The sequence below is a fragment of the Prunus mume genome, linkage group LG6, assembly GCF_029339155.1.
Source record: "Prunus mume cultivar Tortuosa linkage group LG6, ASM2933915v1, whole genome shotgun sequence".
NCBI classification, from domain to species: domain Eukaryota; kingdom Viridiplantae; phylum Streptophyta; class Magnoliopsida; order Rosales; family Rosaceae; genus Prunus; species Prunus mume.
The window spans coordinates 8,054,929-8,080,542 of NC_142703.1; the positions used below are offsets into that span (position 1 = coordinate 8,054,929).

Genomic DNA, 25,614 nt, shown 5'->3' on the forward strand with positions numbered 1-25,614 from the left:
CTGACCTTTTTCTAAAGACAAGATATGTATTATACAGGAGGTGCTTGCTGAAACATTTAAACAACAGAAGAAATCTTTGGGAAGAATAACAAGTGCTTACTTTTTTCAAAATTCATAAACAGATCCAGCAACCAAAACAGGTCAGTCTAGAAATGCCTTCAACATACATTTAAGGTGCAGTTGGATGGTCATCCTCCTAGAAAACAAAAGGAAAATATTAAATTGCTAGCAAAAATATTTAACATGCAACATCTGGAAGTCAGCTTCCAGGTATTATTTGCTCTTGTTTCAGATGTAATTTGATACATCATCTACAGCCTTCAAATAGATCTTCTTTGTCAATGTGATTTCTATAATAATTAGCAGATTCAATCACAAATGCCGGGACTTTCTGCAGGAAGACAGACGGTGGCACCTCTTTGAATCTATGATGTCTTGGTGGAACTTATTTGGATTTCCATAGGCATTCAGCGGGGTTTGGTACACTTGGTCAATGAAATAATGTACAGATTCTGCAACCCAACGTAGTCAATCAATTGTGTGTATATGAAACCAATCTTATATAAACTGATGACAAAAACTGAAATAACATGATTCAAGAGCAATCACATGATTCGGCTTGACCCATAAAATACACAGAAAAAGGTTAAGAGTACCCAAATAAATAGTTCTCATTCAGACTAATGACAGTAACGTAGTTGCATGGGGGCCAATTATATAATTTCAATATCCCAGGAATTCGGGATGCGACAGCAATGACATTCATAAGCTTGTTAAAGTTACCCAGTGTGTGTTGGAGATAATGGGTCCTTTGTTCCTTTTTTGGCATCTCAAAAAAGGAACTCCATTCAGGTTCATCTGCGGTTATACTATTCACACTACATCTAGAATGATCTCTTGGCAAGGCTACACACATGCACTCACACTCACTCACATTTAAGTATATATTGTTCAACAATCAACAGAACACGGGTTACCAAGGTCAGCCCACAATTTTTTTCATAATGTCAGTGGTGTGACATTATAGAACCGGTAAGTAATCTCAAAGGTGAAGCATAATTATCAATGAAATTCAACCACAACTAAATTATTGTACAAATTGCTGACTTAGAAGAAGCCTCCTAGTAATCAAGACAGGCCAGCACAGACAATTGCAATCAGCTCACACTTAGACTTCCCAAGTGTCTACCCAAAGCATGTGAATCATGTGAATCCAGGGTTGGCTGTTTGACAAAGAAAACCTTGTTGAGCTGATTTATCTTTTTCAGTGAATCCAGGGTGGCATTCAGCCAGTTGATGAAAATAGAAAGGCTCTCAGTCTCCTAACATTTTGGAAAAGGGAAGAAAAGAAAGAAGGAGGCCAGACAACAATATATAACCATAGGATTCTAATCAGTTATATTAATAGGCAATGGCGGGCAATCATCCTGGACTGATATACATGTACTTGCAACAAAAAATTCAGGCGAGGGAGTCAATACCAACAAGCCACTTTCTGAGGTCAGATGTGTACCTGTGAATAATGTGGAACCTCTGTTGCGTCTTATGGATGTAATGAACCATTCACAATGACTGGCTGAATGCTTTATGCAATTGCTGTCATCCAATATGCTCTACCAAAGTGGAAGGAAGAATCATGACAGCAATTCATCCAAAGGAACGTCATATCCATGCTTCCACATTAATCCTATTATTTTCGCAACCTTATATCTTTGACCACACCTTGAGTAGGCTTTGTACAATATCCAAAATGTTCTTTTGGTACAGCCCAGGTTAAAATTCTCCATCTCATTAAGCACACTCTCCATTTCTTCTAAGCGCTTTTGTGATGCATACATGACCATCTTACAATGATACAGGGACCTGCAAGTTCTCCACCTTGCACATTCCGCACGTTTCACAAAATTTTCAAGTCTGTCCACTTTATTGCATCGAAAGTAACTTGAAATTATAGATCGCATCACACCTGTAGTAGTTACAGAGATTTTGTGATCAAATGCCTCATCTATTGACTTCTCCATTGCCTCAAACCAATCCTCTTGAGCATAAACCCTAATCAGCAACACATTCAACCAAGGTCTGTATTCATTTTCTGGAATAAGTTTCATTAGTGAGTGAATCTTTTTCACTCTGTCTTTGGCAGAACTCTTGCAATAAGCACATATCATAGCTCTTATCAATGGGATTTCCTTGTCATTAACGTGACGTTTTACCAATTCATATGTCTCCTCCATCTTTACCAAATTACCTGCATGAGCATACCCTCGAAGCATAAGCAAGAGGGTGCTAGTATCAGGACTAACAGGGCCCACCTTCATCTTTTGGAAAGTTTCTTCCATACTATCCCACATCCAAGCTGTAATATATCCGGCAATCAAATTGTTGTATGTGCTTAAATTAGGCGAGAGATTTAAATCATTTAAGCCCTGGAGAGTTGCCTCCATATGATCAACCAGCATCAACCGACCAAAGACGGAAATAAGAATATTGTATGTTACAATAGTAGGACTGCAATCTGGTTCCCTCTTGAGGTCCCGAAACAAAGACTGACATTTAGCAGCAAGACCATTGAACATATAAGCACTCATCAGTGCATTATAAATAGAAGTCGTCTTGATTCGCTTGTTTACAGCCTCTGTAAATAACTCAACAGCAAGTTCAACATTCTTGGTTTTACCTGCCAATGTAATAGCCTTGGCATACTCCTCTGGCGTCATAGGAGTGCCACCAGCCACCTGCTTTCTTCTCCAATCAAAAACCTATAACATAAGTAAAACAGATGAAAAGAAAATAGATAATTAAAACCAACATTTCCAATAGATTTTACCTGAAATTAACATAGGTAAGGCACAGTAAAGATTAGCCATTCCCTACATTTATTATTCATCTGTCTGTTGTTGTGGGTTTGTGATAATTTTCTACAGACGCAAGCACATCTCACGTAGACCAAATCAATTCCGTTGTGTTTTGTCTTTTAGATAGTCTTAAAAATTCAGAACAATTCACCATGCATATAGACTTCGAAAGAGCCCTAAGCGGGATAAACCAGCGGTAGAAACTTCTGCTGTGATTAAATTTTACAAAATCTGTTTCCATGTTAGTGCAATAGCAGTGCATATTCTGAACAGAGAACTGAAAATGAGATATGCTATCCGTCAAAAACTCCTAGCATGCCTAAAACCCAAGCAATCTTTTTGAAAAGCAATTGGACCCATATAGATACACAATTACCAAATGCACAATGGCATTTCAGCTGATTCTTATGCTGCATAATTAGTAAAATAAGCAAAAACTTATACTAAATGCGCATCAAACAACCCACTGGGATTACATATATCACATATACCACGCTAAAACCGAAAAGCTTTGATCTTTTAGTTTGAAGTCTCAAACTTTATGAGGGAAATTACCTCCACGGCTAAATGGGGCCACGAACGTAACTGGTTCATAAGCTCAACGACAGCGTATCCATTCCCATAGCTCGAAAAGAAAGAAGAGCCCTTCTCTTCCAAAACCCTAACAAACTCGTCACAGTCCCCAATATTCTGAACCAGTTCGTCCCTCAACTGCGTGACCTTGTGCACCAGATCCTCTCTGGCCCTCAGGTCTTGGGGCGAGGGCTTGTCGCTGAACAAACCGATGATGCTTGAGAAGGAGGTGGGGGAAGATGAAGATGGAGAGGAAGATGAATGGTTCTGGGCAGTGACATCGCGGGTGAATCTGTAATTAGGGGAGTTGGTGAGGGTGAGATTGTAAGGAGGTAGGGCTTCGGTTTTGGAAGAGCATCTGTAGCGGCAGAGAAGCTCTGATTGGGCGGCGTCTGATAGCTTCCAAACTCGCTTCATTGCTTGGTGTTAGTGGTGACCGTTGTGTGCATCTTCTGGGTTTTACCAGGGTTTTTCTCTCTGCCTGTCGATAGACTACCCGGCGGCCAATGGTCCAACATCAATGTTTGGGATTTAGTTTTACTATCACATAAGAAAATGAGGAAAAAGGAGATAGAAAAGTTGGTTGGGTTGGGCTAAATAGGTATGGATTTCAGCCCATATGGCTCACATAATGTGGGTTGGTACTGGACCCATCGAGGCAGGCCCAGTATGAGTTGCTTTTTTTTTAATAAGCCCAAAGCAAGGCTCCAAACCAACCTTCCGATCTCAAACCCATTCAGCCCACAAACTATTAGGTTCGGTTGGGTCACAACCCACAAAGATGTGGGTGACTTTTTCCTAACATAAAAGCTTTGGTTTTATTGACCAAAACAAAAAAAAAACAAAAGCTTTGGTTTTTTGGGGTTTTTTTTTTCCCTCATCAAACGATATTGAGAAGAGAGGAATCGAAATCGAACAATGTTGGAAAATTAGACTCCTCCAACTTCAAAAAAAGTCTGTGTAGTGTATCATGCATGCACTTATAAAACAAATTCGTTTACATTACCATATCGTACTCAATACAATCACCTAAAAATGTCATATTCGTTGAACCTAATTTACTACTTGAAAGCTCATCGTAGCTCATTACATGACACATTTGCCAATCAAATAGTGCAACACGTACATTGATCATAGTTCCTATTTAAACCATAGAAAAATGGGAATAAAAGAAATTATTGCAGGGGTAAACCAAAACATATGATGTCATAGCGGCCACAAGAAAGGAGGAAACGAAAGAGAAAAAAAATAACACAAAAGTGAGGATTTATTGCTAAAAATTAAACCCCCCAAAAGTGAGGCAGTGAAGCCTACAGTCACTCTCATCGAAGCCGAAGCTGAAGCTGCTTGCTTTACAAATTTCAAAGCTTGGCGTTGGCATTAATCAACAACAAGAAGTCTCAATATTTATTTATTATCCATGTCGATGTACACATGCACAGTTAAAGAAAGCCGCCTCCAATTCAACTCCCTTTCTTTACAACCGGTGAGTCTCTCTCTTCTTTGTCGCCGACGCCGTTAATTGAATTTCTTTCATTCATGGACTTTCTTAAATTGTTCTAAACAGATTAGTCTAACTGGTAAATGGTTCGTCAAGAAATTACCTCTGCACTGGTTATGGCTTACTATGAAAGGATATATAATTCAATTTGCAGATGAGGGTAACGGTGTTCACAAGGTTTAGGTTGTTGGGTTGGAAGCTTGTTATCGTATTTGTAAAATTTCCCAAGAAAGGAAGTAGCTTGAGGTGTGTGCTGATGAAATAGGAACAAGATTAGCTACTTGGTTGGTTGTCCTTATATTTCTTTTGGTGTTTTTCTATGGCTTATACTTGTAGGATTGGCGTGATTGGGATGCTTTTTTAAGTGTTTTCAAGGTTCGGCTACATTGTTAGTCCTTTAAATGTGTTGTGCAAAATCATATTGCTTCTGGGCTTAAACTCAGATACATATCACTGCCGCTGCGGCTGCAGTTTGATGAATTTGATGAGATGGGCTATTCACTGAGTAGATTGACCCTAGAATCTGACCATTTTGATGAAGTTGGTAGCAGTCAAACATCCGGCAAACTCTTGCATAATCTAGAGCATGAAGTGGCCCAACTCACAAAGTTAAGGTCAGCACCCCATGAGCGGCTCACCCAAATTGGACCGGGGAAGCGGGACCTGCCCGTTTCCGTGGTCAAGATGCTGGCTGGTCGAGAAGGTAATTATTCGGGAAGGGGAAGGTTCTCTTCTGCAGATCGTTGTCATGTTCTAAGTAGATATTTGCCAGTGAAGGGTCCTGGGCTTGTTGACCACATGGCCAGCCGGGCATATGTCTCACAGTTTTCAGCAGATGGATCTCTTTTTATTGCTGCGTTTCAGGTAACATGTTTACAGACTGCACTTGAAACTAAATTTGGCAAATTTGGAATAAGATGACCATCCTGACCGCTATTTTTGTTGAGTTCATCTGTTTGCTCATAAAACCCAATGTTTTCAGATATTTGTGCTGTTTCTTCAGTTCCAAAGCAGAAAAAAAGGGACTTAAGATTACATAAATCTCTAATGCCGTGGTTGCTACTTGTTAGTGATGCTATAGGCTTGCTTGACTTTTAGTTGTTGCACACATGTTGGTTGCAGGATAGCCAGATTAGAATATACAATGTGGATAAAGGGTGGAAAATACAGAAGAACATTCATGCGAAAACTATGCGATGGACCGTCACTGATACGTCTCTTTCCCCAGATCAACACCATCTTGTGAGGCCCTGTATATTCTTAATCTTAATTTCATGTAAAATGGTATCTTTGCCCTTACATAATGAAACAAGAAATCATGATAAATGAAATGAGGGGAAGGATTTCAAACTACTACATGGACTTATCAAACACTAAATATATAGAAATTGGAATCAATGAAAAAAATTTCACAACGGCCAGGGGTACACATAGCAATGTCTCTCAATAATTTTGTCTTTATTTTTACGTTGTATTCTGATATTTCAGGTTTATGCGAGTATGTCACCTATTGTTCATATGGTTAATGTGGGATCATCTCAAACAGAGTCTCTTGCAAATGTAACGGTATGAAGTACAATTGTTCCCAACACTTCAGTTTGAATGGGTGTTGTAATTTTTTTGGGAAGAGCTCGTGCATACTGCAAAATAAAAACACATTTTACGCTTACCAGCATAGTTTGTCATCATTATCCTGGGCTAACTGTACTCTCTTAAATTAGTTTTCCTAGATATTCTATTTTTCAACATTTTGCTCATCTTCTCATGGAAGATTCTAATTATTTGAAACTAAAAAAAGAAAAGTAATGGTGAGTGTTTTAGATCCTTGCTGATGTATTCTAAGATCCTAGGCTTATCTGTATTGATCGAAAATATTTGGTCCTTGTACATGCTCCCTGTCAAAACCGTACTACAGCTATCATTCAGTCACATTGATTGGACAATTCTCATGTTATTTCAGATTGGAGAAAAAGAAACACATGACTGATTAAATAGAATAATATTGTTCTTTTTTAGCACAATTACCATGGCCTTGAGAATGTGGGAAAGAAAAGATGTCAACGGTGAATATCATCTGAACTCGCTGAGACAAATATCTGTCATCATTGCTTTATATGCTATACTTGATTGCATCTTTCTTTAGGGGGTACAAAAATGGTGAATTGCGGGTATAAGATTTCTTCTGAAACCAGGATTTATTTTCCCTTCTATAATAGATTTGCTTGACATTCACAGTATTCTTTTTATAAAAAAACATTCAGAGAATGATTTCTTATGCAGGAGATCCATGAAGGTTTGGATTTTTCCTCTGGTGATGATGGAGGGTACTCGTTTGGTATTTTCTCCATAAAATTCTCGACAGATGGACACGAACTTGTTGCTGGAAGTAGTGATGACTGCATATATGTTTATGATCTTGAAGCCAATAAACCCTCCCTTCGAATTTTGGCACACACGGTATAAGCATTTCTGAACGCCTCAATGATTCTATCTTCTTGTTCTTGATTGTATTTTACTTATTGTTCTCTAGTCCTTGACTCCGCTGAGGAAGTGGGGCTGGGTGCCTCAGCCCTTTCAACCACCCACACTAATCAATCACCAAATGTCTTTTTTTCTTCTTTACCTTCTAGTATTTTCTTGGAGTTTTTTTGTCCTCATATTGAGGAACACTGAAATGTAATGTGGTGACTGCTCTTTGATGGGATCTTAGGGGTCGTAAATTTGATTGGTTTTTTTTGCAGTCTGATGTGAACACCGTATGTTTTGCCGATGAAAGTGGGCATCTTATTTATTCTGGAAGTGATGATACTCTCTGTAAGGTAAATTTGATGTCCTCATGCTGGCACTCCATTGAAGTACTTCTAATTTTGAGTTTCCCTTGTACATAAATACATCTTGGTGGACGTTATGTGTATTTCACAGAATTCACACTTTAGAATTCTCAAAGTTGTAGTTACAGAGAAGTTTTAAGGAAGTCATTATTATTTGACTTACCTGAGATGAATGAGAAAACTCATATAAGGTATAGCTTTGTGTAGGTCTGGGACAGACGTTGTTTTAAAGCTACGGGGAGGCCAGCGGGAGTCTTGACGGGACACCTAGAAGGTATTACATTCATTGACAGCAAGGGAGATGGTCGTTATTTCATTTCAAATGGTAAAGATCAGGCCATTAAACTTTGGGATATCAGGAGAATGACTTCTAAGGCCACCTGGTATGTCTTCTCACGGTGCTCTTGTAATCATACATGTATAAGTTTTTCCTTTTATTTTATGTGTCCAGTAGTTGATCATGGTCGTGAAATTTTATTATCTATCTGTGTGAACGCTATCTTATTAATTCTGTTATATAAACACCGATATGATATTTTTTCACTTCTTAAATCAAGATCAGCATGGTTGTGGAAGGGCTAAGTTATATCATTGCGAATTTGTTTGCTGGGTCTGCAGGAAAGTTTGGTCTCTTGCAATTTCCAGTTATGGTTTCCAAAATTAATCACTGTTGCAAGAAAGTAACAATCCTTCAATTTATTCCAGCATTCCAGGGCATAGGAGTTCTGAATGGGATTACAGATGGATGGACTACCCACCCCAGGCAAAAGATATCAAACATCCATCTGATCAATCAATAGCTACATATAGAGGTCATTCAGTCTTGCGTACGCTTATTCGCTGCTACTTTTCCCCTGCATATAGGTAAGCACTGATCACAATCTTTTTATTCATACTTCTCTAGAGGTCCAGAAGCTGGTTTCATATCACCGTCAAGTTTCTTTGTTCAAATGTGCTTGGTGATCTTGAAATTTAACCTACTTTTGCATTAATGCAATAGGTACAATTCTGAATGAGTAATATTCAACAGATTTCGAGTCAATCAAACTTGAGCTTTTAAAGTAGTTACTTGTTGCAAGTTGTTTACCCTGTCAACAGTGCTGTAAATATTCAAGACTTTTAACATACTTGATCTTCATGAAATTTGCAGCACTGGTCAAAAGTACATCTACACTGGATCGCATGATTCTGGCGTTTATATATACGATTTGGTATGTGGTACAAGTATTAGTTATTTAGAGCTGCACTTTTTTTGTTTTTTTTTTGTTTTTTTTTGTTCCATCTGGTTTCATACCTGAGTTAATGGATCAGGATACTCTTACTTATCTAGACTTCAAATGAAAGGAGATTAACACTCACCAGTTCATGAGACTTTTGGATAAAAACTGCAACTTATTCATGTTAGGTTTTTCCCAATCCTACCACCAATCCAGTGTGCTGATGTCGATGCTCAAGTGCCAAGTCTGTGGCTTGTGCCACTCTGGAATGCTTGCTTTTTCTTTGCCCCCCCCAGCCCTTGAGGATTTCATGACTTAACTTATGGTAATTTTCTTGGTTAACTCTATGTAGGTAAGTGGAGCCCGAGTCGCGACACTCAAGTATCATAAAGCACCTGTAAGAGATTGTAGTTGGCACCCCTATTACCCAATGCTCGTAAGCTCTTCTTGGGATGGGGCTGTTGTTAGATGGGAGTTCCCAGGGAATGGAGAAGCATTAGCACCTGCACCAGCACCTTTCAGCAGAAACAGCATCTGGAGGAGACATTTTTCTTGAACTCACAAGTGATATTGCAGTCAAGACAGTTTTGTTCAGGACACAATAATCTGGCGAATGTATGATGATAGCTCAGGCTGTACCAACACCAATGAAATAAGCCCCGCCCCTTCTTTTGTAATAAGCATATGCACGAAATTCAGTTGTAAATAAATTACCAAGTATGTGTTAATTTTGATCTTGCAAAACATCCTATTTGTGTACCTGTTCTTGTTATTTTGCTACTTTTACTCAGTATGTATAAGCCATTTCAAAAAGAATATATGCGAATGCAAATGAAAAACAGGAAAAACAGTAACGGGAAGGAAATAAAAGCAAGTAAATTTCATAGTTGAAAACAGTGAAATGGATTGGAAAAAGAAAAAAAGCTTATTAATAACACAGAAATTGTTAAGGGGCCAAAGAGAAAATTAGCACAGGAATACCCCAATCATTCTGTCTACCCCCCACCCCATGATTCAATTTGAGGGGAGGTGACATAAACAAGAAGGGGCCCCTACTTAGGTGATTGATAAAATTTTCTTTAAAGCAGGCACTGCAATTGAATAATAACATAATCAATGAGGAAACCTTCTTGGAAAAGACAATTAATTAATATAATTAGTTAATGATGCAGAACCATTACAATTATGAACAATTTTGGAAAAAGAAAATTTTAAAAGAATTATTTATTTTAGATTTCTGGAATCCAATACATCTTTTTTGAAAACTTTTTTTAAAGTGTCTAAAACCTAAAACCTAATGTTAAAAGGCCTGGCCCCACTTTATTGCAATATTATTTTTGTAACCCCCTATGATCTATCCCCTCCCCTCCCAAAACAAAAGAAAAAAAGAGAGAGGAAGAAATGTCTTGTTATACAAGCTTAACAGAAGATCATTTGGTAGGTAGGCAGTAGATTCTTGTTATACAAGATTAGCAGAGATTGCCTTCCTGCCCAAGCTTCACAGAATCCAATTACCAATCCAAAAGCATGTTTTTTATTTTCTTTCTCACAACACAAATTTCATGTTCCAGTAATTTTCTAAACCCAGACAGTAGACACTGCGGACACAAAGAATATATATCCCTGCCCTACATTAGATTTAGGGTAGAGATTTAAAAAATTGGGTTTGACTACTTGTGCCAAAAGAGCTCATAATAATAATAATATTCAATTCAAGCAAGGGATATGCCTTTCAAACCTTTTGGCAGAAGCCAAACAAGAAGAAGAGACAACAAATGAGTCAATTGCTTCAATTTCTTTTTCTTTTTTGTTTGTTAAAGTGTGTCATAGATTGACACTTGTGCTGACTGCTAGCTTTGTTCGTGTGCTGTCATCTCTAACCCCCACCTAATCCCAGCTACCTTCACATGTCCTCTTCTTCAATGGCTTTGCAGTTTGCACATTGCATAACAAAGGGAACATATTGAGTTGATGGTGTGGTTAAGTTTTTACAGGTAAATATATGTACCAGCCAGCCAGCCAACCACAACCCACCATCCAAAAAGTTAAAAAGGAACCCAACTTTGAGTTATATTTTATGTTATCTAATCGCATATATGCAAGTTATGATATTGAATAATGTTGCTTCACATTTCACTCAACTAGCCTTGTAATGGCTCCAATGATGGCTAATTTTGGGGAGAAGAAGCCCGTGCATAGCAAAAGCCGAAAAGCAGAGCGACCTGCATTGGCACTTGCGGTCCTTCTTCATCTTTCTATCAAAAATTACGAAAAGCAAATCAAGAAAATGATGTGCATGCTCTTCTTGAATGAGGCACATCACGACTCGGAAGAACTCAGAAGCTGCTGCTGCTCTCATCAACACAGATGAAATTCTGCTGTTTTTTTGGCAGAAAAACTTGTTTTAGCTTCAAACCTGACAACTTCTTCAAAAAAGATAACCCTCAATGTCCATGGTTGATAGACATATACATAAGGGTTGGATTGGATTCACTACTCTTTTCATCCCCTAAATCAATTTTTTTTTGTTCTCATCAGTTCATGAATTCTAAAGACAATAATGCCTAACACCAAGCAAAGCAAAACCCAGCATATGTCACCTTACATCCAAGTTCGAATCTCCCTCCTCGTAGATTAGATTAATCATTTGTAGAAGAAGTAGAACGAAAACCATGAGAATAAAAGGCTAATTAATTATCACAATAATAATATACCATAAAATACATTCACAGAGTCTTGCAAAAAATTCTTCATATTTAATAATAGAGTAGAGCATTAATTTCGCCTACATAGTTACACTATTAATTTCTGAGTATCCACAAATCTTCTTTTAATTCTTATTCATCATTTTCTACTATTTTCCCCAAAAATAAATAAATGAATCTAAAGGAACCCACCGCCCGCCCACAAAATATAGAATATATTAAATTTTAATAAGAACAAAAATATTAACGCCCATCCGAATTTCCCACTTTACCCCCTCCACTCGTTGCACTGCGCAGTCGGCCTAGTCTTCTGCTTCCCAGCCTTCAATGGGCACGGCGTCTGTAGGGGCGGGACCATGCAATTATACTGCAGACACAGCGAGCTGCTCACTGGAATCTCAGCCGTCGGATTAATCTGAATCCCAGTAAGAAAATTGTGCTGCAGATACAGTATCTGTATATTCGCAGACAGTAACCGATCCACGAAACTACCCGGAACCTGACCCGTGAACCGGTTGTTATTCAGGTACAGACTCTGTACGGTCGAGAACAACGGTGAGATTTCACCCGATAACCGATTGTAGCTGAGATCAATGGTCGATATTGAAACCTGACCATCCGGTTGGACCCGACCCGAAAACATGTTTCTCTGCAGCTGGAGATTGGTGATTGGGTAAGTGAAGACCCGACCCGGAATCGTACCCGTAAACTGGTTCATACTGAGGTCGAGGTAGTTGAGCTGGCCTAGCCGGTTCAGGAGGCCGTCGACCGGACCGGTTAGCCGGTTCCAGGAGAGAGACAGGTATTGGAGAGAAGGAGGGAGGGAGTTGGGAGCGAGCGAACCGGAGAGGTCGTTGTGCTTCAAGTCGAGCCGGGTTAAGGTTTGGGAGGCAAACGGAGGGACCGAACCGGAGAGGCGGTTGTGGCAGAGAATGACGTTGGAGAGCTCTGGTAAGGTTCCGAGAGCTGTAGGAATTGCTCCGGCGAACAGGTTGTAGCTGAGGTCGAGTGTTCTCAGGTTGCGTAGCTGACCGAGACTCGCAGGAATCTGACCGGAGATGAAGTTGCGACTGACGGCGAGGAACCGGAGGCTCTTCAACTGCGAAATGGATTGCGGCAGAGCGCCGAAGATCCGACCCGGAACCACCGAGAGCTCGGCGAGTGCAGAGAGCTTGCCAACGGCAGGGTCGATCCGACCCGTTAGTCCCGGAGCTCCGGCTCTGGGGTCGCCGAGGTTGAGAGCTATCACCTTATCGGAATCGCAGTACACGCCGGCGAAGTTGCAAGGGTCGGAAGTGAAGTCCCAGGAAGCGAAGTAGTTGGAGCCAGGCATGTCATCGAGAGATTTGCGAATGGATTGCAGAGCCAAGAAATCAACCGGGTCCAGAATGGCGAAGGCGATGGGATTACACTGAAGCAAACAGATAGAGAACAACGCAATGCACACAAAGCTCTTAACCCTCTGACTGTCCGCCATTAGAGGTCAAGTCAACTGGGTTGAGTGAAAGAAGAGGGCTTTGTGTTGTGGGTTTTATAGCAGAGAGAAAGGTTGAGCTTTTAGGGAAGAAGAGGTTGGAGAAAACACTTTTTCGTGAGAGGAAGCTACAGATTTCTCGTGGGAAATAGCGTGAAAGCTTTAATGGGAAAAGTATGGAGTTGGTGGTGATGATGACCAGTCTGAGGTTCAGCATCCAAATAGCAAAAATGATGGCTTTGGCTTTGGCTTTGGCTTGGAGAAGAAGGCAATTATTGAATCTTGTATTGTATTCTACTACAATCTGAGCTCTCTCAAAGCTTTTCTTTTTCTCTGAATATTTTTGGGTGCTGGCTTCTCAGAGAAGACGCAATCACTCACTCTGCAACTAGTTACTACAGAGCACTGCAAGGCTCTTCATTTTTTTCTTTTTTTTTTGGTGTGGTTATTATTAATATTTTACTGTTTTTGTTTTCTTTATTGGGGCTTGGGATCGGGATCAAACGGTTGTCCGAGCCTACGTGCTTAGGCGGAACCTCAGGTTCGGGTACCAGCTTGGCAACCTATGGAATGCGGTGATCACGTGACCTTGCCGCAGCGTCATCAAGAACACGTGGGAATGTAGAGGGCCTAGTGAAACTGTGATCTGATGTGGAAACTATTTGCCAGCTAGCTTTGGTTCCTTCTTAGGAAATGATACTACTTGTCGTTTTTATGGCTCGGATTCCTACTCGTAATTTACTTTTGCTTGCTATTAGAATGGTATATTTAGATTATAAATTCCTACTTTTGCTTGCTATTACTTTTCCTGCTAGTTTTTTTCTTTTCTTTTTCTAATCTTCTGTTATTATTAGATTATAAATTAGAATGGTATATTTAGAACACGTTCACCTTTATAATGACTTATAACTCAACTGATTAAAAACATTCATTTATAGATTAAAAGTTTCGTGTCTAATATTATCAAAAGTTTTATTTCATAGTTAAACTACCAGAAAATCACTCATAAATATATAATGACTTTGATATCTTTATCACTGAGCAAATGTTTTGGGAAAGAAAAACTTTAGTCATATAGTAAGTAAGATTTGATTTTGAATTTTGGAGTACATAAAAGCTCACAAAAGCCCGAAGTCCCACTGCAAGAACATTTCATTATGTTCTCTATAGATGCGCAAGTACATGATGGAATGGGTAACTTTTGCTTTCTATGAATTTTGTGGTATTTTGTAATTATGTAGCCTGCCAAACTTCTTCAAAAGCCTCAATTCTCAAACAAATTTATTCACCATAGCTTTCATGACTTGATCTACACCCACTGTTTTTAATTACTATTGTACCAAAATCTTTTATGAAGTTTCCATGCACCTCTCAATCAATATCAAGAGGAATGATACAAAATTAAAATTCCCAATGGCCATTCTGACTGCTTCTTTTGTATTTTCAGTTCGCATTTACTTCTCGAAACTTGCTCCCCTTTTCCGTTGGGATGGCTTGGACACAAAGACAGGTGAGCCCCCTAAAACAAAACAAAACAAACCAAACCAAACCAGCATCAATGGGGGGAGTCAAAGAAGTTGGTAAAATTGCAACCAAAAAGAAGTTGGTAAAAGTTACGAACTTCACAATCTCACATAACTTGATGTTCACTCCTCCTTAGCCCTTTCTTGATATCACAATTGCCTCTCTGGCTCAAGTCAAAAAGTTACCAAGAAAACCACACTACAATTCCACATCAAAGGCTGTCAAACAAGTACTAGAACCTTTGATTTGCTTTAAACTATTACAAATCACACCAAAATATATATGTATTTATTGCCATGCAAGCATGAATTGGCACACTTTGGCAGGTAGGTAAAAACACAAAAAAAACTTGTATGAAACGGGAATAACATTGTTTATCTCCAATCAATTACTGACTGCAACGTGAAAAATTTATCACGCATAACATACCATAATTGGTTAGAGATAACAAAATAATGTATGTCACACAAATATTTATCGTTAAAAAATAAGCAGCAAGCTAGCAAACCCCCATATGCGATGAAGCCCCACAAAACAATGGTAATATTTTGTTGGGTTGTGAGCAGATGACACCCACCCCAACAACTAAAACATCCACACATTCCCACTCATGGTTTTGGTTTAGGATATGGTAATGGTTCCTTGTCATGCCATAGACTGTTGGGCATTGCACTCTTTACCTTACATTAGCAGAATCCGCATTTATGAAACTCATTTGTGCGGTCCCTTTCTTCCACCTATACCACCTTCCACACAAAATGAGCTTCCTTCCCTCCTTTCTAGCTTCAAATACCACAAGAAGCTGAGATGCGTATGTGTGCGTGTGGCAAGATAGCAAAATCTGATGCATACATGATAGTGGGTTTTTGTCCTCTCTCAAGATTTTTAAGCATTTATGGTTTATTGGTCTCTGTTCATACAAGCTACAAATACATCAACGATGGCAAAAGATGCTCTAGAACTGGTGGCCTGTAAGTATTGATTGTAGAAAAACGTCTTGGCTTAACTTTTAACTTTATATGCGACCAAGCAGTTTGTGTAGGTCTTAATCTCATGAAACAACAGGGTCCCCAACAAAAATTGATAAGAAAAAAAAAAAAAATCGATCCAATATGCTTATATGGTGGGCTGCAGGAGATCATTTCACTAAATTGGATCGTATGGGCTTTGGCCAAGTTCGATAATAACAACTTCCTCAGTAAGAATGATGATAAAATGATGTTTAGAGTCTCAGAACAGAGCCTTACATACTCTAAGCAAGTTCTTAAGCTACATTGTTACCAAAACGCTAGGGGGGATGTAGGAAACTTTTCACTAAGTCAAAGTAAATTCAATCTTAAAACTAAAAGAACTCCGGTAAATTATGCGACATCCCATATTTCTCGACGTTTTTCCTAGCAGGGGATTCTTTCAAAGAATTTATTCCATAATAGGAATTGACCCGCCGGCAGCCACGATGTGTTGCTCCAACTACAGTAACCAAAGGGGGCAACGTCAATGGATGATTGAGAGATAAGTAAAATCCATATTGAGATTGTTCAAAGGCAGCAATGCAATGATTCTTATGTCAAGGTAAGAACATAAGTTATCTCCCCTAGCTCACAAGCATGACTATGCCAAGATTTCCCTTCGGATAATCAATAACATCTTGGCAAACACCAGCTATCTCAAATAGAATTTTCATGTACTTACCATAAATAAGTATTCAAGCTTGCTCTTCAATGCAGAGCTTTCTTGTTGCACTTGTTGCAAACATCTCAAACACCTGCATCAAACAATATTTGAATCACATTTAGGTGCAACTGCCATGCCACAACCGCTTTCTTCATCGTTAGGGTCAAGTAAAAACACAAAAGAAATACAAGTCATACACATGATGCCAACTTCACTTAAATAACAGCGGATTCAGCAAAATTGCAACGTTAGTGTAGTTAGATTATCAATTTTCCTTCAATTGAATAACAAAGACTTCCGAAGTTCTAGTCCTAATTTTATAATTGCATCGTTAACAAAGGCAGAGCACCCGTTGACTAATTTCCAATTTGATGGTACTTCTGAAAAATAATATATATCATAAATCAATCGATCTTGGTTTAGCCAACAGTTGGAGATATTGATATTCAAGAAAAGAAAAAAACTGCTCAAACTTGAATAACTTCATCAAGGCATGTGTGGCAAAAATTTGTGTCAATACCCTCCCTAAACTGATGGCGCCACCTCTTTAAGTATTAAGTGGCTAAATTTTCAGGCTCACAATGAAACAGAAAAAAAATGCAAATATCAGCATGAAGCAAAACTACTTACCCTTCAAGGTTCTGGGCCTCACAAGAATTTCTGAAGTTGATGCATACATTTTTAAGTCTTAATGCACCTATCCTGTAAACCACCGAATTCTATGATCAATTAATCACTTCAAAAAGAAGAAGAAAATGAGAAAAAAAATTAATGTACAACTCCCGAGCTAGGTAATCCAAATTTCAAATAACAAGCAGACCAGTTTTTAGTTTTTTTATGCTCCATATAAGCACTGTCATTTGCACCTTGCAGGAAGCCAGGCATATGAATTGAAAGAAAACAGAGAATAAGATAAAAATTAATAGAGCTTGGACATACCAGGCACTGCTACCCTTGAATTGATGGACGTACGCATCTACCTGTTTGAAATTCACAACATTCTGTTCTCTACAAAAACAAAGAAAATCCAATTAAAATTGTTTCACCTAGCTACCACTACAGCCAAAAAATAAGAATAAAAAATCTCCAAAGTGAAGCAAAGCCAGAATAACACTTGAAGGTTAAGACAAAAACTCACAGAGCCCTGCCCATATTGCTGAGAAGCTTCTCAGAATCTTGAAAGAAAAGAGAAACAACCTCAACCACAAAATCTGGGCTGCTTTCATCCTGGAGCTTCTTTAGCTGTGCAAACTGATCGTCCAAGAATCCCTTTTCACCACCAAAAAAATCCATCATCAAAATTCCTTCAAGGACCCAAAATTGAAAAACAAAAAGGAGAAAACAAATCCAGTTTTGAACAAAATAACAGTTTGTTCTGAAGAAAGATCCATTTGTTTCTATAAGCAACTTATCCTTTTAATCCGAAACAATAAAAGCGTCAAACAATATGAAAGTTCCTAACTTTACACACGAACTAATCTCATACTCCAAACAATGAAGTTTCTTTTGCTGAAATAAACGAAACCCAGAAATCTTTATCCCTATAAACAGACAGAGGTCGACAGAGAAAACCCAGTAGAAATCCCAATCATCATCATATTAACGAAACTTGAAAGTAGAAAAGGGAAAGGAAAAAAGAAAAAGAAAGCAGAAACCTCTCGGCGCAGAGACTGAGTGTAGTCGAACCACTGTTTCTGCCACTGAGTCACAGCATCCATGGTTGCTTTCTTGCTCAGTTGCTGCTACAAGTTACAGCCACAGATGACTCAAAAACGATAGTGTGGAAATTGGCATATCACAAACGGCTTTGACCCTCGACTTAACTTATAAGGTTGTACAAGAAAAGAGTTACAAACGTGTGAAATCTTGAAAACGCTTAACTGACCTGCCACTGCCAGAGAAGATTTTGGTCAATATCACCGGAAACAGCTCTATCTTAATTAATTTCCAAATAATATAAAATGTCTATCTTTGTTAATTAATTACCAAATAAAAAGGGACAACTAATCATCTGGCTTATTAGTTTATTCGATATAATTTTATGTTTTTTGGGTTGTGTTTCTCCTCCCAACATATAAAAGAGGGTTCATTACGGACGAAGTTAGGTTAGTTGACCAGGACAATGAATTATTTCATTAAATCTAGAATTGAGTTTCTCTATTTCTAAATTAGATCAATTTATAATAGTTTAAAATATCGTGTGCATAAACTAAACTAAAATAAAATAAAATAAAAGAGGGTGCATTGGCACCACGCAGGTGGTATGAGGTGTCCTTGATTGCTTTTGTATTTATGTTTGCTTGAAATTGAAAACCATGTCATTGTCTTAGGCTTGCAAGCAATTGCGGACTGAACCAATCAAGATCATTCTATATGTTGGTGGGGCGGTGCAATACGCATGGAGACGGAGAGGATCCATATCCACCTAAGCAATAATGATATGGTTATTTTTTGCTAAATATGGTTGATGCCTAGTCTAGAGAGACCACCCATTTTTATTAACTTCGCATGAAAGGACACAAGTCATGCGCACGGCCAAATCATGAAACTTTAGGAAAGCCTCCTACCAATACCAACCAATCATACAGAGCTATACTAGGAATTTTATAGGGAGTTTCACTAAAACACCCAAAATGAATTGAAATTATAAAAAAACCCAACACCCAAAACATTTTATAAACACACTCAAAACTCATCATTACACACACTCAAAACCCATTTATAAACACCCCCAAAAAGTTGACTTTGAGGTTAATTTTGGGTGTGTTTCGGCTTCACTACTTTAGTAAAAAGCCCAAATTTGGAAATCCTTTCCCTGCTTGACCCAATATTTAGGACCGGGTACAATTTACATAGCACAAAACCCAGGCCCGCTCAACATACTTAGATAGAATCACTCCAGTAGTTAGGCAACATCTCTGCCTGGTGATCGGATCTTTAGAAATTTGACTTGTAACTTAAGTAGTTAGGAGCATTTGTTCATATCATGTATTTGGTGATTGAATCTTTGAGAAAATGTCTCAATAAGACTTGACTTGTAACTTAAGGGATCAAGAGCATTTGTCCAACCAGATATGGATTCCATACAATCATTTGTTTTGTTTATTGGTTTTTTTAATTAATTAATTTATTTATAAAATGATGGTGAAACAATTTTAAACTACTCTAATTTACGGGGAAGGTGATCGAAGTCAAGTGCAAAGAGAATGCACATTGCCCTGGCCAATTAGCCTAATCCACATGTATATCATACAATAGCTGTTCAGCTGAGCTATTACACTCAGACCATTGTTGACACTACTTAAAAAATAGGCAAATAACTTATTTTCTTGATCACTTTCTTTTTATTTTATTTTTCCATTTCATAACAACAGAAGAATAAAAGTATTATACAAACTTGGGGAGAACTTGTTTCACACCAAATTTATCTGTAAAATACACAAGAGGATCAGTGAAAAGTTCAACGCGAGAACTAGCAATTCCAAATCCACTTTCTACAAAAGCCTTGTCGACTCGCCCCCTTCCCCACCGCTACCACAATCCATTAAAAAAATTTAATTTCCATCTACAATATGTACAATACCAAGAGAAAGAAGATAAGTCACCTTAATTTGGGAACAAAATAACTTTATGCATTACATATTGATTGTCGGAAGAGGCAACATGCAGCTTTAATTTATACATCAACCTGCCAAAAAGAAAAATACAATAAGGTCGCTACCAACCGAATTATAAAACACTTTATGAAAATTAAAAGGAAGCTTGTAAAATAACGTTCTGTGAAGCCATAGGTTTAGATTTTAACCTTCATCAGAAAAGGCAAACATGCCTCCAAGCATTTCACTATCTTCCTCATCCATGGCTTTCACCTTATCGCAGTGGCTACTGTCACTGTCAACGTCATCAGTTATGACTTCCGTTAACCCATGGCATCCGTTCGGCACCAATGCGTTACAATGCTCCTCCTGGAAAAACTGCGAAAGATCTATTGGACGCTGCAAATTGGGGGCCCCCTCTGCCACGATATTGGTACTTGAAGGATGTTGATCAGAGTACAAAACTGAGACCTCACTGATCCCAATTGCTTTTAAAGACAGGCATTCTTCAGCAGAAACTCTTCCTCCTGGGGTCAACTTACTTTCTAACATGGGAAAACCGTTGGTGAGACAACTGGAAACTTGAGAATCGATGTTCTTAAAGTGTTCAGATGGAGTACACAGAATGCTGAAAGATATATGGTTTTCTAATGAAGGCTCAACAATTGTATTGGCTCTTCTTTCCGGGCCATTCAAGATCTGACAAACTGTTGTGCGGGCCTTCTCATTGTTCATTTGATCAAAATCGAGGAAATGCTCAATTCTTCTTGACGAACCTGCTAGGAATTCAAATAGGAATTATGTGGACTCAATTAGTCAAAATGATCAGGAAGGTATTTCAGCTATAACAGAGAAAAGTTTACACGAGCCAACATCTGGGTTTATTATACATCTGGACAATTGACTCAAAAAAGGCTTTGCAAGAACAAAAATAGATATTAAATCTCCATTCCTATTTTTTCTCGAACGCCAGATGAAGAAGCAGCAGTCCAAGATGGACAGGCAGTCTAAGATAATAAATATATATTGATTGAAGCATATTTTCTATATATTATATCATACCCCCATCTGAGCTTTCCGTGGAGCTAAGCGATGCAGGCTTTGAGTGACAAATAACAGTCTCTTCCAAGATCTTGTCTTGAGCTTGATGAGGCTCTGACGAGGAAAGACTGGGAAATCTCCCACCTGGGACTCTGAATCATACAATCAAGCGAGCATTTAACAAGTATCAGAATGGTAGGAGAAAGGCACAGACACGTGTATGACACACACCGGAATGCACTCATGCATGATATATATAACAGTACCTTGCCCCAACACCTGGTAAGCTCAGATCAACCAAACTAGAAACTTTTAACAAGATGCAGACACAAACATCTCCAGCAAGGATCAAAACACTATATTATTCACATTTTGGAGTTATAAGAATGTGGGTTGGACTATAGATGAAATGGTTGTCACCTGTCATCCCAGCTTGATTTGATGATATGGAACTGCTCAAAAACAGGCAATAATTCCTTCTGTCTCATTTCAATTTCATGAACAGGGACTTTTTCAATTTCAAACTCTCCATCAGCAAAACTATCGACTCTTGGACAACCCATTGTATAAAAACAAATCTGGAACAGTGAGAAGAAAATTACCACCAAAATAGAGAAAATAAAACTGGAAATGTAACCTTGACAAGAAATACCTTAGACTTTTGCCATATTGGTAATCTCAAAGAACTTATTTGCACCTCTGCATTAGAGAGGTACCAGTGGGACCTATCATGGAGCTTTCCAGAGTAAGTTTCCAGTCTCCTTTCCCCCCCAACAGCACCATTTAAGTCTAGAGACTCCGTCCCATGAGTACCGTCAGAAACTGATTTATTTTGGTTTATTTCTGCTACGTCTTGTCTATCAGATGAGGTACCTAAAACAATGTCCTCTCTTTCTGGCCAGTCTGACCGCCTACATACATCCCACCATTGAATAGGTTCAACTTTCACTCTCAGATCTTCCTCCTGCATATGCATAGACGTAGCTGCCTGGGTACCACTATGACTCTGATCTACCCCTATCCTTGGCTGAAGTTCATGTTGAACTACATGACCAGATGGAGTATAAACTAATAGATGCTCCAAGGTACTGGTCCTTGAGTTACTCTGCCGAGGACTTTGAGATAATGAATTATGGAATACAGCTGCAACAGCACCAGATGGCACAAACACCTTCCCTGTTGTAGAAGAAGCAGTATTGCTGACTGGGCTAAGCCATCCAAAACTGCTATATTTTATCCTGCTCACAACGGAAAGAGCAACAGGTGCTGGGGGTGGACAAGATTGTTGATTAAAAATGCAAGAAGAAGTAGACCACCAAGGTAGAGATAAAACAGGATATAGGGAGGGTTCTTCGCCCTGAGTATTAAGAAGTCGAAATCCAGCATCGCCACCAAAAGGGGATAAAACAAAAACATGGCAGGTCCCCTTGGATGAAACAATTGCAACCCACTGACTGTAATGACTAAAGCAAATGTCCTGGATCATCTGCCAGAATAATAAAAATTGAGAAAAATGCATAAATAGTACATACAACACAAATTACAGGGAAGAAATGAATGAACATCTTTAAAACTACATATATGTACTAACAGCTGATGTTATTCCACGATGCAACTTGTAAAGGTGCACATGAGATGAGCTCCAATCTAAGTTCTGACCACCTGATCCACTGTGTTTGCTTGAAGGCATAATCCGGAAAATATTAATGTTATTTCCATATATGGAGGCTGTAACCAGAAGGGTCCCACTAGGATCGAAACATAGAGCAGATATTGGGCTAGTATGAGCTTTAAATTGTGATATAACAGCTCGGGAAACAAAATCTTTGACAACAACCTGCAAGCAATCATTTTAATCAAGTAATTAATAAAAACTTTCTACTCAAAGCTAAAACTTAAAACGTCTGGTTATCAGCCAAGGCATAAAACAAAACTGTACTGAAACATCTGATAACCATCATGTAATTATTAAAGATCTCACTTCTTTTTCCTCGAGGTTTTAATTCTTATAGGATAAAGTATTAAAACTAAAAAAGGAAAATAAGACAGTCTATGAGGATGCCATAAAGCTTTGTGATCTATGTCATTAGTGTGTAATATAGATAAGAGTTATGAGGAAAAATTAGCATCATAGAGTACAAAATCATCTAAATGTCTAGCCATCCTACTAAAGATGAAATCAAGGATTGAGAGAGCTAAATCCAAGCAATTATATGAAGTTAAGAATTACTAAAGAAAAATAAAGATTGTCCACATTATCATGCTAAAGCAAACAACAACAGAGCCCACCTGTTTCAGGATAAAGAACAAACAGAGACTCAATAGTTAGAAGAGATTATTCAATTTTGTAGCTTGCATGCCTAGACAAAACACCATTTGTGAGATTTTCATTTAGTACATTGCAAGATGCAGTAGAAGTATTCATGGTGAGTAAATAACTAACCATCCCTGCATTATCCATTTCTGTTCCTGCATGCCGACTAACTTTCCAGCCTGAATTTGATGATATTGGAGAGTTAGATCCATCTGGGAGCAGATCTTGACAGTATTTGTATAAGGTTTTGCATCCCATGTCACCCAGGTTAATTATTCCAGCAGCCAAATGTTTACTAGACTCCATCGCATAACGAGCCACATAACTACCACTGCCAGGTGATGTAGATGGACTAACTCCTGGAGAAGGAGTGAGGTTTTGGGGTCCCAAGCGACCTGTGTTTGACACTAGTGGGCTGTTGGAAGCATAGGCTAACCACCTTGGACCCACAGCCATTGGGCCATAACCGACATTAAACCCAATTGATCCTTGTCCTGCTAGCTGAGGAACAGGATAGGTAAGAACACTGAATTTGTTTTCGAGGGTGAGCGCGTCAAAGCAGTAAATCTGCCACCGAATATCAGGAAGATGAGTCAAAAATCTGCATCTAATCTCTTTTATACAGAAGGTGTAATCCTAAGTATTCAATCTCATACTTTTTAATATTCTCACATTCTAATATATGTCACATATAAGCGAGTGCTTACTTGAGTTGCAAGACCCACAGCTACTATCCGAGGACTGCATCTAATCATACACACAGCAGACCGAAATCTCAGAACATGCACATAACCGTGGGACCTAAGGGAATAAAACCGAACAGCTGTAGGAGAGCTGACAGGGTTTCCTGGCCGAGACTCCAAATTACTATCTCTGCCTATCCCTCCCAAGTGGCTAGTGTTATGAACAATCCCTGGACCATTGGTGTCGTCTCCAGCAACAACCAGCAGCAATGGATGCGCCATTCTGAATCCTTGGTTACCATCAGATGCTGCAGGAGAGGGCTGCATCTGTAAGAATGAAACTGGGCCATCGCGCCTTGAAACCAGTTCGCTGAAATTAGAGGCATCCTCTACATCAAAAACTTGAAATCCGTTCTGATAACCAAGTAAGAGAACATGCTTAAAGGCAGAGTGACTAAGCTCTAGCCTGCCAAAGCCAGCCCAAGTTACCTATTCACCAATGGAAGTTAACAAACATACAATGTTAGTTAATTAGTATATATGCATTAAACGGACAACCCAATGATCAAAAGCTGGCTCAGAAGAAACATTATAGTAACCGCCAAACTCAACAAGAAATTTGCTAATTCACATAAAGCAACATAAATTGAAGAGAACATTCACCATTAAAAGCTGCCACCAAATCATTTTCCTCAAAATTCAAACCAAGTAAATAATTTAGAGCCAAACAAACTTGAATACAGCGATTCAATCATGCTGCCAATCACTATAATTCTCTCTCACCCTAATATATCATAAATAAAAAAGCACATCAATCAGAAAATCCAAAATAAGCTCGATATTTTTCATAAAAACACCAATAACCAGTTGAAAGCCAAAAAAGGAAACAACTTCAAAATTAAACAAAAGCGAGGAAACACTAAATTTAGAAATCGCTTTGCACCTGATCCTTTTGATCCTCGGAAGCAGAAATAGAAGCAGCTACAGACGCACCAGCAGAGCGAACTGTAGAAGCGACGGTGCTCGCATTCGTCGAAACAGTTTTGAGGCACGACGATATGATCCTAAGTGAGTTCGGCAACAAGCCATTGTTCTTGCCCTTGCTCTTCTTCATTCTCCACCACCACCTTGACCTCGCACTAAGTGTCTTCTCTCACCCGCCACCACCGCCGGATTTTGCTTCTCCACCGCCGTGACAGCCGATGAACATCTCCGATCGCCGAAGATCGGATATAGCATCCGCTAATTGAAATCACAAAAAAAAAAAAAAACGATGTATGAATATGAAGGTCCTGGTTTCTTTGACTTGAACAAGGCTCTTCAACAAGGCGTGTGTCTTCTTAGCTAAATTCGCTCGCTCTCTATGATCAGACTCCGTATTTTTCTTTTTCTTTTTCTTTTCCTTTTCTCTCGCTTTCAGTTTTTCTACCTTTTTTTCTTTCTCATGACTTCTCTGTGTGTGCTGTGTACGCTTGGTAGTATAGTTATGTTTTGTTTCTGAGGAGCAAAACCGATAATAATACTCTCCGAGTAAATTATAGAAGCATCTGCTCCAAAAGAAAATTAAAAAAAAATCTCTTGAGTAAATTGATTTTTTTGTTTTGTTTATATTTTGGCCATTTTTTT

General features: G+C 38.7%; 5 protein-coding genes across 14 annotated transcripts; 1 reads left to right on the plus strand and 4 right to left on the minus strand.

Moving 5' to 3' along the window:
- Nucleotides 1–15: 15 nt before the first annotated feature.
- Nucleotides 16–3,978, minus strand: LOC103333832 (pentatricopeptide repeat-containing protein At2g30780). Of its 2 annotated transcripts, XR_016128137.1 has the most exons (3): nt 3,411–3,978; nt 1,514–2,759; nt 16–512 (listed from the first exon to the last, which is right to left on the minus strand). XR_016128137.1 is itself a non-coding variant. In XM_089055159.1 (2 exons), the coding sequence occupies exons 1-2, from the start codon at nt 3,843–3,845 to the stop codon at nt 1,635–1,637; spliced, it is 1,560 nt and encodes a 519-aa protein (XP_088911285.1). In that variant the 5' UTR covers nt 3,846–3,978; the 3' UTR covers nt 983–1,634. The 2 variants fall into 2 exon arrangements, 1 of the variants encoding a protein (XP_088911285.1); XM_089055159.1 differs by lacking the exon at nt 16–512 and having other exon boundaries at nt 983–2,759.
- A 721-nt stretch (nt 3,979–4,699) lies between these two features.
- Nucleotides 4,700–9,736, plus strand: LOC103333831 (transducin family protein / WD-40 repeat family protein). Of its 4 annotated transcripts, none has more exons than XR_016127924.1 (11): nt 4,700–4,914; nt 5,084–5,175; nt 5,373–5,793; nt 6,052–6,171; nt 6,418–6,495; nt 7,210–7,386; nt 7,671–7,748; nt 7,968–8,143; nt 8,323–8,624; nt 8,911–8,971; nt 9,330–9,736. XR_016127924.1 is itself a non-coding variant. In XM_089054571.1 (11 exons), the coding sequence occupies exons 1-11, from the start codon at nt 4,849–4,851 to the stop codon at nt 9,531–9,533; spliced, it is 1,632 nt and encodes a 543-aa protein (XP_088910697.1). In that variant the 5' UTR covers nt 4,713–4,848; the 3' UTR covers nt 9,534–9,736. The 4 variants fall into 4 exon arrangements, 3 of the variants coding, with proteins under 3 accessions (XP_088910697.1, XP_088910698.1, XP_016650899.2); XM_089054571.1 differs by having other exon boundaries at nt 4,713–4,914; nt 8,466–8,624; XM_089054572.1 differs by lacking the exon at nt 5,084–5,175 and having other exon boundaries at nt 4,745–4,914; nt 8,466–8,624.
- A 1,977-nt stretch (nt 9,737–11,713) lies between these two features.
- On the minus strand, nt 11,714–13,600 carry LOC103333830 (Leucine-rich repeat (LRR) family protein). The gene has a single exon (XM_008236725.3). It carries the CDS (start codon nt 13,157–13,159, stop codon nt 11,951–11,953), a length of 1,209 nt encoding a protein of 402 aa, XP_008234947.2. The 5' UTR covers nt 13,160–13,600; the 3' UTR covers nt 11,714–11,950.
- Nucleotides 13,601–15,856: 2,256 nt separating this feature from the next.
- On the minus strand, nt 15,857–18,186 carry LOC103333829 (histidine-containing phosphotransfer protein 1). The gene is made up of 6 exons (XM_008236724.3): nt 18,010–18,186; nt 17,493–17,623; nt 17,294–17,362; nt 16,985–17,056; nt 16,373–16,445; nt 15,857–16,150 (listed from the first exon to the last, which is right to left on the minus strand). The coding sequence occupies exons 1-6, from the start codon at nt 18,070–18,072 to the stop codon at nt 16,100–16,102; spliced, it is 459 nt and encodes a 152-aa protein (XP_008234946.2). The 5' UTR covers nt 18,073–18,186; the 3' UTR covers nt 15,857–16,099.
- Nucleotides 18,187–19,675: 1,489 nt separating this feature from the next.
- Nucleotides 19,676–25,501, minus strand: ATG18G (autophagy 18 G-like protein). Of its 6 annotated transcripts, none has more exons than XR_016127780.1 (10): nt 24,932–25,498; nt 24,013–24,477; nt 23,435–23,872; nt 22,583–22,828; nt 21,644–22,477; nt 21,412–21,569; nt 21,013–21,143; nt 20,160–20,726; nt 19,960–20,042; nt 19,676–19,885 (listed from the first exon to the last, which is right to left on the minus strand). XR_016127780.1 is itself a non-coding variant. In XM_008236722.2 (9 exons), the coding sequence occupies exons 1-9, from the start codon at nt 25,100–25,102 to the stop codon at nt 20,038–20,040; spliced, it is 3,015 nt and encodes a 1,004-aa protein (XP_008234944.2). In that variant the 5' UTR covers nt 25,103–25,501; the 3' UTR covers nt 19,676–20,037. The 6 variants fall into 6 exon arrangements, 4 of the variants coding, with proteins under 4 accessions (XP_008234944.2, XP_008234943.2, XP_088910270.1 ...); XR_016127779.1 differs by having other exon boundaries at nt 20,160–20,729; XM_008236722.2 differs by having other exon boundaries at nt 19,676–20,042; nt 24,932–25,501.
- Nucleotides 25,502–25,614: the final 113 nt, after the last annotated feature.